The 11,376-nt window shown below is 36.1% G+C and overlaps 1 protein-coding gene across 1 annotated transcript in view; it reads left to right on the top strand.

Annotated features, from left to right (window-relative positions):
- LOC140236478 (uncharacterized) overlaps positions 1-7,623 on the top strand; it is a 139,594-nt gene extending 131,971 nt beyond the window's left edge. Inside the window, exons 24-30 of the mRNA XM_072316401.1 lie at positions 3-41; positions 1,330-1,406; positions 2,891-3,025; positions 3,429-3,554; positions 4,212-4,360; positions 6,047-6,182; positions 7,349-7,623. Coding sequence (XP_072172502.1) covers positions 3-41; positions 1,330-1,406; positions 2,891-3,025; positions 3,429-3,554; positions 4,212-4,360; positions 6,047-6,182; positions 7,349-7,432 — 746 coding nt within the window. The 3' untranslated portion in view covers positions 7,433-7,623. The remainder of the gene's footprint in view (positions 1-2; positions 42-1,329; positions 1,407-2,890; positions 3,026-3,428; positions 3,555-4,211; positions 4,361-6,046; positions 6,183-7,348) is intronic.
- The last annotated feature ends 3,753 nt before the right edge of the window (positions 7,624-11,376 follow it).

Below are 11,376 nucleotides of genomic sequence, written 5' to 3'. Positions count from 1 at the left end.
TCAGAACAAGAACAAGAACAGATTCCAAGACATCTTGCCATGTGAGTCAAGGCAGCCTGTCTTTAAGTGTTGGAACTATTGAACTCTTTGAATATCTCACAACTGATTTAGAGGTGTAATGACAAGAATTGTCTGTTTCAAAGATGTTGAATTTATAAAGTTTTTTACCTTCAAAGTGTGAAAAACTTCCCGCCGTGATGTGCACACAATAACTAACAGTAGAGATTTCTTCTCATTCTCCAAGGTGTAATGTACTGTATACGCCAAATATTTCGCGAGGTTTTTGTCTTCGCGAAATTAAAGACACGCGAAAATATTAATTCTGATCCCGATGTGAATGTGACGTATGCATGTACATTATTTTGTCCGTTCAGTACACGACTCCACGATCGCGAATTTCACAACTCGCGAAATCGTCGGGAGTTCCCGATTCGCAAAAATTTAGACTCGCGAAATATATGGCGTATACAGTATGCTATTGTGAGTGATATATTTATCTGTAATAGATCATTAATGTGTGAAGACACTCCACATTCAAATTGACTATCATAAATATAATGAAACAAAACAAGCAGAACTGTAGAAGAATCATGAGATATCTCCCAACCTTTGCAAAGCTTTTTTTACATACCCAATATCATAACTAAATCATTATAATGTTTTAGTCTATTACATACCAGCTACAACCCCTTTTCTTTTAAAAGACATTTCTATTTTTATTACACCACCACAATAATTGATACATGTATATAGAATACATGCTTTTCTTCTCTTTTTTACATAAAAACTGGAAATTAATTTAAGTTTTAATTTTGATCAAGTCAGTGAGAAGCTTGTGAAGGGATGACATTATCATCTCATATAATTTGCAGAAGTGGTGGCAACCAATATCACTGTTTCTTGAAAACATGTCAACGTTTAAAACTTTCTCATTTGACGCATCAATTTCAATTCAATTCAATATGGGTTTTATTTGAAAAAAAAAATCCAAACTGTAAGTATACTAACCACATTTGGTTACAGACTAAATATTTCATCTTTACAAGAGGACACAAAAAGGAAAGAGATATTGAGCTGAAATTAAAAAGGACATTTTGACATAACATCCAAGTTAAATGAAACTGCACAAACATTCTGTTTGTTTGTTTTACACTTTATATATTGAAGTCAGGCTAAATGTTAAGTAAAATTGCAAATAAGTTAAGAATATTGTCCTATTAAGTGCTTCCATGTTGTGGATGAAGATTACATTGTATTCTAATGCATGCGTGACATACATTGTAGAGCAAAGTGATTTCTTATAACCCTCTGTCTTCTTTGCCCCTGAAGTGGAGAAGAACAGACCGTATCTTGCCTCAGGAGGACTTGAAGATTCCACTGATTACATCAATGCATCATTTATGAATGTGAGTATGGCTTGATCACCTCATCATTCCTAGGAGTTTATTCCAGGCTTGTAGGTTCCCATCACAGATCTAGGAAACCTAGACAGAGTTAATAGAGAAATTTGAACTCCTGTTCACTCTGTTGTTGAGTTGTTGACTTTTCTGCCTACTTTGCTAGTAAGAAGTACAGGATTATATACAAGTTGGATATCTCTTTGTTATTACAATTTATAAGTTGTTTCAAAATGTATCCTTTGAAAATGTTTTAGCTCATGTGAGGAGTGATTTCATTGTTCTGTAGAGAAATAGGAGCAGTCACGGAACTGTCAATGATTTCATTTTGGAAAGGGATATATGTAATTGTTAAATGTATAAGGTGGTGTAATTTCACTACTTGTAATCATGTTGATGTATGTAATATGTGTGATTACATCTACAATATCACACTGATGGTCCATAACAAAAGTTTTACAAGAGCATACTTGATCCTGTTGACTTCAGCCATAATCCATAAATCGGCAAGTTTGTGCATTGATTTTCCCTAAGTTGGTTGTTGATAATCTATTTGTCATTATATTCTAAAAATCAAATATGTACTTGCTAAATGATAGTCCCTGATATTAGAGATTAGAGAGGTGAGTTGTTATTTAGTGCTTGCAGTACGTGTATGCTGTGCGTGGTGGAAGTATTAAGTGTAACTCTCTGGTATTGCTTGATCAGTTATACAACATATTCTTTGATTGTGCTCTGTATATTCACCATACATACAATATAAAATACATAGTGTGCTACATGCCAGCAGCACAAGATTCCATACTACTAATTTGAAAGTAACCCCTAAAATTGGTTGGTATCTAATTTGCTCTAATACTAGCTTACTGATAGCATACTTAGGAGATTATTACAGGGCCGGCGGAACGTTTTCAAAAGTGTGGGGGCCCACTTCCGGGTTTCATGAGCCAACAAGCAAAAAAAAAAAGGTCCTCAGTTCATCTCTCCCCTTCCATTTCCGGGTTTCTTCGGCTGACAAGCAAAAAACAAACAAACAAACAAAAAAGGGTCTTCAGTGAAAAAAACATGACCTTACCGCGCTCACACCTCAAGATCTCTATCTATTTCTATTTAGTGCCACTTACGACTTAAGTACTTCCGGGCTAAAAAAAGTGTGGGGGCCCAAAGTGATGACACCTTATGTATTCCTTTGTATGGTGCACAAAAAGTGTGGGGGCCTGAGCCCCCACGGCCCCCACGGTTCCGCCGGCCATGTATCACTCCTAATACAGAAACTATTTCTATAAGACTCCCAGTTCCACAATTGTTACTGCCACTACTTCCACCACTACTCAACTGTCAGACTACTGCTACTGTGACTGCTGGTTTTGCTTTTGCTGCTGCTGTTGCTGCTGCTTTTGCTGCCACAGTGCAGTAGTTTCTTAACATATTGTATTTCTACTACTGCAAGTGCTCACAGGCAATGTCCCTCTTTTCTCACCCTTCCTTTTCAGACCTTCACAGAAAAAGATGTCTTTGTAGCTACCCAGGCTCCCTTGCCCAATACAGTAGTGGACATGTGGCGACTTGTCTTTGACTGGAAGTGTCCTGTTATTGTCATGCTCAATGAGCTTGACCCAACTGATAAGGTAAGTAGTTACTATGGCAACTCCAAAATAGCCAGGAGAATGCACCCAACTTGATAGTGTCATTAAAAGATGTGGGACCCTGTATTTTTGTCATAAACCTAATTTACACTCTTAGTGATCTCGTGATGTGCATTATGACATATGGTATTTCATTGTGTTTGACTACATGGTAGAAATGTTTTCATTTTACATTGTATCTTTGTTGTGTGTATGCAAGGGAAAAGATTTCTGAGATTTCTAAAAAAAAAAAAATCACCCCATCCAATAGAAAAATACACTGTGGTCCAATTGATTTCTCAAAAGTTTATTTTTTGAAGTCTCCAAATTCCCCAATTGTCATTTTTAGGCTCTTAACATATCTTATCATGTTTCTTATCCTTTTTTTTTTCCTTCTACTAATCAGACATGTGTTCAGTACTGGCCTGATGAGGGCGCTGTTCAGTTAGGATCTCTATACGTTTCCCATGAGAGATCTTCAAGCTCAGCACATTTCACATCTGACACCTTCACAGTCTCAAGCAAGGGAGAGGTTTGTATTGACAAGGTTTCAGTGTTAATTTCTCTTTTGCATTGTAAAATTGTTCAGTTGTGTATTTCCTTTCTGCAGTTAAGTAGTTTAGAAAGCAGTTAGGAAAGATTTTGTATTTTTGAGTATACATCAAAATTTTGAAGCATCATAAATTAATGCTTGAAACATTAAAAATGATTGCCTTAGTTAATGAGTGAAATACTGGGTCTGTGAATGACGAAGGTATGCTGTGAATGAATGAATGAATGAGTAGAGAAAATTATTGAGGCTAAGTATTCAAAATTTAGTGCATTTTTAGAGGGTTTTTTTTTTTTTTTAATGACATCCTGCATGCTCCAGCATGAAATCATAGAGAGAAGTTTGATAAATATGTATGAATAATTATGCAGCCGTCAACATCTGAAGAAATAGCCTCTAACTGTGTGCATGTGCTTTTTCACATGTGTCTTGATGGTGTATTTTTATTAGCAAGAAGTCATGGTCGTGTAGATCATCATGTTTTAAAATTTCCCAAACATTGGCATGATTTAAAAAAAAAAAAAAAAAAAGTTTCAGGGAATTATGGTATATGAGGAGCAGCACCCCAAGATGGGGTTGTATGTTCAATTTTTACCTACAATTAAGTTTCCTTTGTTGTAAATTTTTATGTGCAAGCAGAGTGTGACTGTGACACAATTCAGACTTGTCGGATGGAGCCCTGCTCACAACAAACCAGGCTCCCCAATGTCACTCATCCGTCTTCTTGAGGCAGTACAGAATACGGTCAAGACTGCCCATAGCAAAGGTCCAGTCATCGTCCACTGCATGTGAGTACTGCAGTCAGATTCACTTCATACCAAGTACAGAATTTTGATTGCTCCCATTTTTGTCCCACAGCTAGCTCTTTGATGAACGTTATTATTTCACTGCAAAATGGTGGTAAGGAATTAGCTCGTGTTCTTGTCAAATCTTCTACCTCCTTAAAGTTTCAAAAAGCATAACATTTTTTTAGTTTCCAGGTTGAATGATCACCACTAGTGGTGCCAAATTGTGCATGCCTTATGTGCATTCAGCTTGCTTCTGCAATATTAGAAACTATGCCTCTTTCACCTGCTCTGCCCACACACACCATTCTCAGAGTGGGTTGCCCAAGTTTCCATTCATTGTATTTAGATAAAGAGATAGCTATTGGCCTGACAGTGCACTTAGAAATACAAAGCATTCACTTCCTACCTAAACACTGTACGTATCCCTGTCAAATCAAACAGTCAGTTGAACTACCCATGGACTGGCCTGTTTTGGCCTGAGTTTAATACTAGAATTAAAGGGACTGTACAGTACTGGTTGAGGTGGGGATTCATGTTTTGCACATTCCTAAGTGAGATAATGAGAAACCTCTTAATAGTATGAAATATGAAAGAGCATGTAATTTTAAGAAGGATTCAACGTTTATTTGATGAAAATTGGTTTTCAAATGGCTGAGATATCAAAAAAAGTGATAATAATAAAAGGCGACATGCCACAACTTTATTAGGATCTCTTTGTTTCACCTTGTTTTTTGGATATCTCAGCCATTTCAGAACCGATTTTCATCAAATAAACTTTTGATACCCCATGGAATTGCATGCTCTTTGACATCTCATAGAGTGGTTTCTGGATATCTTGCAAAACATTAAAAGCTAAATCCTCACCTCAACCAGAACTGTACACACCCTTTAACCTCAACTGCATGTTCCAAAAGGTATAACACCTATTCTGAAGCTGTAGACCTCACTTTAGAGGAAGGTTGTACTGAACAGATGCAAATGCTGGTGTATGCCTCATATGATGTACAATTCTGTGTATCTGAACAACAGGGGGGCATTTCACAAAGCATTTTGTCCAACAAAGTTGTCGGACAAATTTGCTCTCAGCCAATCAGATGCAAGGATTTCAGTAGCTTGTAACAGTTTGTCAGAAAAATATCTGACCAAAACGCCCCCAGGACTTACCAGTGTAAGATTGCACCTAGACTTTGCAGATTATCACTCAGGAAAGTTTACAACTGAATCTGGTAACTTTACATGACATCACTCACATGTAAAGTTCGATGTGTACATTGTGCTTAGTCTATAGAACCAACATGCAAGTCACTGTCTACTGGCATTTAGTGAGTAGTTAAACAAGGGATCAATAACCAAGGTAATGAAATGAATAGGTTTTCTCTGTTTTCAGGAGAAAAATGAGTGTTTCCCATCTTGGAGACAATTTAAAACAATTTACAGCATATTTGTTTTACAGGAGGCAATATTTTTGCCAGCAGTTAAATTTGAGAATATCAATTTACTCCCAACATTTGTGACTATAAAAAAAAAAAGTGAAAACTGCAGCATGTACTGGTACATACAGTGTACATTGTAAGAGGTTAGACATATTTTGTTCAAATTGGCAAATTCTGGAAGGATATAATCCAAAATGAAATGAACTCTAAAATACATGGTTATTATGAGGTTATAACCTTTCATTTGTCACAGGAATGGAGTCGGTCGGAGTGGAGTGTTCTGTGCTCTATGGTCTGTGATTGAGAAGTATGAGAGAGAGAACACGGTAGACATCTTCCATGCTGTGCAGAGACTTCGTGCAAACAGACCCAACATGGTGGAATCACTTGTAAGTGTCTTAGATTATAAAGGATGCATGTACCTATATTGTACTGTGAATATAACAATGTCTACAAGTGTAATGTGTGACTTGGCAAGTCTTGAGGTCAGAATTAAAGCAGCTGACTATAGCAGACACTTGTTGCCAAAGTATTCAGCTGTCTTTTTGGCAAAACCGTGTATCACTGTATCTCGCACTGTAAAGACATTCAAGAAAATAGACTTCAAACTTTTACAACACTAAATCATTCTTGTATTTTCCCACATACTTCTTTTGACATGTCATGGTAAAACAAGCTAGAAAATGCTTGTCGTAATTACACTAAAAATAATGTTAAAGATGTTAAAACTTTTTCTTTTTATTTTCTTAAGACACATATATAAAGTTTTGCTGATGTACTTGCTGCCATTTTGTTTATTTTTGGCAAAACAGGAGGAGTGATCTTTTCTCCATACACTCTTTTGTTATAACCATGTAAGTCGGTGTTTAGTAGGTTAAATGAAACGTGCACACATATTTTGGCAAAAACCACATACAGTTCCTCATATGTCAAAGCTTTTTACCTGTATCCAGCAATAGATGGTTTTGCCAAATCAAATGGCAGCTCTGGAATGAGACTTGATTTGGCAAAATCATGTCTCTCAAAAAACAGAAATTATGTGGTTTTGCCAGATCATTTTGACCCAAATCAGAAATTGCTGAAATTCAATTTCAAATGATAAAGAAAAAAACAACACATAACAGACCATGCATAAAAGTGTAGGAATGGTCAAAACCTGTAAAATTGACTGAATTTTGAAATATGTGGTTATGAATAGCCATGTGTGTATTGTTACTTGTTATGATAAACAAGTTGTTATAATAATTGAATGATATGAATGTTGAGAAAGGATCATATTGTTTTAAGATGACAGAAATGAAGAAATGTCTAACAGTATGCTCTTCATTCAGGCATGAAAAAATGGCAGAGGATGTAAGTCTAAATATTGAAACTTTGCAACAACATCAAAAGTGCAAGCACTTTCAAAGATTTAGATATTAATCAACTGTTCACATAGCTATAGCACATAGTGTACTGTTTTATCACCATATTTCACATTGCTGTAACAACTCTGACTAGTGCAGGAATATGATCATCAAGCATAAAATGCTTTGCAATATTGCATAATCCACAGGACCAGTACCAGCTGTGCTATGATGCCATCAGCCAGTATCTTCAACAGTATGAGGAGTATGCCAACTTGGATGTCATTCGCTAGACAGGACAAAGAGGGAGAGAGGAACCCTTGTCCACTGTGCCAAGTTGCTGTACATGAGTGCATTCTGCACTTGTCATGAAGTCTTTCTTTGAGCAGAAATATGAGTTCTTTATCTATTGGAAATTGTAGCCTTGCCTCCAGACATTTAGTGTTCGCAGAGTCAAGTGCTGTAGCTTACTTATGGTAGTAACATGTGCATTCAGTCGTTTATATATGTCTGTTCACATCAGTATCAGTATCAGTTGATTTTGATTTTTGTTTTTGTCATGAATACATGGTGCAGCATGCTGTAACCTGGGGTACCATCATATCTCTTGTTGTGGCATTGTGCAGCACAACCTCATTTTCTTCATAATACATTGTATGTGCAGAATACAAATTGCTGTCCTGGTGGCCAATTTTCAATAATCAGTGATAACAATATGTGACCGTGCATCAAAAAAAAACAACAAAAAGTCACACGGCCGCATTTTACATGAGGACTCCAAATACAAGTTGTAGGTGAAACAGGCCAACCAAGTTGATCTTGAGTTTTTCATATTTTCTGAAAGAGCTGTTCTTCTTCTACATTACTGCCAAGTTTGGGATCATAAAGTTAAAGGGAAAATGTATTTTCAGCAGTTTTTCTACAATCCTTTTTTCTGCAAAATACTGTATACGCTATAATTTTCACGAATTGCCGCTGTCACACATTTTCACGAGTGGTTAAATTCGCAATTGGGGGACCACAGAAAATATGAAGTGGCAAAGAAAGTGTGAATTTTCAACTTACTAGCAAATGAGAATGACACTAGTTATACACTGCATGAAAAAAACTTACCAAACTCTGTGAACCAGTAAGTTAGAATTCAACATTTTTGAAGTGGTTAAGTCCATCGCGCTAGATTTCTGACGAGTGGTACGAGGGGTTGCGATAATGGATTGGCTCTACAGTATTCGTAAGTAGACGTGGACTAGCCCGACCACCCCAGACGCTGTTAATACGCTGTGCTGTGCGAATGCTACTTACAGCAACTGGGCTGTGTATACTAGTTAGTAGTTAGACGTGGACGTGCTATATGTACGTTAACAAGCTTAGCCAGTATGGTCTGTTCGTGACATGGTATACTAGTACTGAAATGTTCGTATCATCAAGGCAAGGGATTTATTTTGGAAGGTAATATTTTCGTGTGTTGTTAATTTCGCGAATAGCTCCCGACTCGCGAAATTCGCGAAAATGAAACCCACGCGAAATATATAGCGTATACAGTAGTGAGATCAGGTATGTCTTAGAGACCCCTTTTCATTTCTTTAAAATCCTTTGCACACCCTTCACTTTCAACTCTCATAACTTTTGAAAGAATTATGCTACTGCTCTGAAAGTTGGCATAAGTCATGAAAAGAATGTGCAGAGTATGCTCGATTTCAGGTTAATCTGATAATCCCTTCTTTTTTTTTGCTCCGGTGGTTAACTTCCCGTTCTTTTGTCCCATTCATCACATAGCTCGCACGGTTTGGTAGAGATTACCGTACATGCTTGAAAAGACTGGGCACTTCAAAGCCTCTTTTCTCAGTTCACACTTCCAGAGTGTGTGCTTTCTTTCCAATATTTAGATAGGTTATTATAGTCCATTTGAATTGAGTCATAAATCATTTTAAAGCTTAGAGTCTACTTTTTCAGAATCTGCCCTTAACTAAAAAAATCCATGTCTGGTGACTGTTGGTTTAATGATGCATGGTCACATATATAGTTGCTGGGCAGTAGCACTAGTCTGTTCAGTACCATTATCAGAAAGATGGAAGTATTAAATTAGGTAAATCACAGGATTTATTTTATGTATAAGCTTTCATTGATTGCTATGTTTAGATTTGTCACAGTACAAAATATTCCTGAAAAGAGAATGATGAATTACTGTCATCCAGTTTTTAGGTAACCAAGGGTACAGAAATTAAAAAAAAAAAAAAGAACTTGATAATTCAAGAAAATGGCAGATTTTTGGTTGGTACATTGTACACTAGGATTCCCTTAGAGTATCACACACCACAGACATGTACATGTAGCTGCAATCTTTTCTACTATTAATATGCAAACCCCTTGAAACAGTGAGTTTCAACATGGAGTGCTTGTCGGACTCTCTTTTTCACACAGTACAAGCTACCATTCCATGTCTGGCAATTTTGTCCATTCATATCCTTCAAAAGCTGCATATCATGCATGAATTTTTATAGCAGAAGATAATGGTGCTTATTATCATGTTTACTGAGCATATTAACCATATATAAGCACAAAATATTTTCGTTTTAAAATCAGAACTATCTCCACATTACAGTGATTTGGAGCACTATGAGAGGGATCAGCCAGCACATACATGCCACAATAATGTGGGGGTAAGAAGGTTAACGAATTGAAAGCAGTAATGATGTACAAATGAAGAGTTTGTTCGCAAAAGGGGATAAGTCCATTTTGAAGATTTTGAAGTACGGTCTCTGTCATAAAGTACAAAATAATACCTTTTAAATTATATATTGGTCACTACATATAAAGGTACATTTTGGTAGTTATGGTCAAAAGAAGCAAAACTTTTCTTATTATTCTCTTTATTTTTCTTGACCTTTAATCGCAAATTTCTCCATTTGGCAAAAACGGACTTATCGGTTTTTGCAAACAAACTCTTCAAATAATACTTATTGTTTCATGCTACATGGAAATTTACTTGTCACTGTGACACATTAACCACATGTCATTATGTGACATGATTGAAAAGACATCACATTGCCTTGACTCTTTTAGAATCAAGAGAAATGATATGATAACACATCCAAATCCCACTTCATTTAGGATGTCATGATGCAAAATAGATTCAAAGTGTCTCACTTGGAAGTTGTTATGCTGTGCCAGAGAAATGAAAGTAGCACTTCGAGAATATGAAAGTGATGTTTTAGTGTCACACAGAGTTATGTAGCAAATTGATGTATCAAATATAAAGAAGATATGTAAATTGTTTGAAGTACATATGACACAATCTGTGATTATCACAGAATTCTAGTAGGCCTACTTTTATTCTGTGATCAACAGAAACTCAGAAATGTATGTAACTTTGATATTTTGAGTCTTTCCAAAAATATATTAGTACAAGAGATTATGCAGTAAATGTGGTAATGATCAGTACTTGCAGGTGTGTTATAGCCAAAAGGTCGATGTGGGATACATCAAATGTGAATGATGTGATGCTTCATGTCTAGACTTGATTATACTGTTACAGGCGTACTAGATATGCATGTATTTCTCTGGACTATAAAAGAATCCTTCATTTGTTACTGGATGCAATGCTTCATGTGCTGAGAGGCGTGTTTATGTAATATTTGTTCATCTGTGATTGATAATGGGAATGGTTTTATTTGCTTACATTACTAATTCATTTTATGAGTGCCAAGAAATAAGCACTGAGACATTTATTTACTCAGTTGTGTAGATTTAAGCAAAGAACATTTATTTTTATATGAATACGTGTAATGTATAGCTTTTATGGGTGTTGAGGTGCTGATGTTACACATGCATCATAAATTACATGTATGTAGGAACATGGTTGTAGTTATAATAGACATGGATGGTGAGTTTTCCTTTGCCAGCATTGAATATTAAGTGTCTTAGCAGGAGCCAAGAGGAAATCATATTTAGCTTACAGCTTTGACAATCAAGAGGAAGTGAGCATTTCCTGTGATCTTAAACCATTCCTTCCACCCCAGTACTGGTCATTAGTGGAGTGATATCAAACTATATCTACAATGTAGCAATCATCATGTATTCTTGGCAGACCATGCAACTACCTTATAATGTACTTCAAAATGTTTAAGATGTTACAGTCAAACTAATGCATGAACAGTAAAAGTCACTTTTGGCATAAATGAACAATGCCCTATAAACTGTGCATAGGGAGTGATGGCAAATTTAAGATGAAATCTAG

Source organism: Diadema setosum, chromosome 13, assembly GCF_964275005.1.
Source record: "Diadema setosum chromosome 13, eeDiaSeto1, whole genome shotgun sequence".
Lineage (NCBI taxonomy): Eukaryota > Metazoa > Echinodermata > Echinoidea > Diadematoida > Diadematidae > Diadema > Diadema setosum.
The sequence above is the reverse complement of the archived record's forward strand: the minus strand, read 5'-3'. Positions and strand labels throughout refer to the sequence as shown.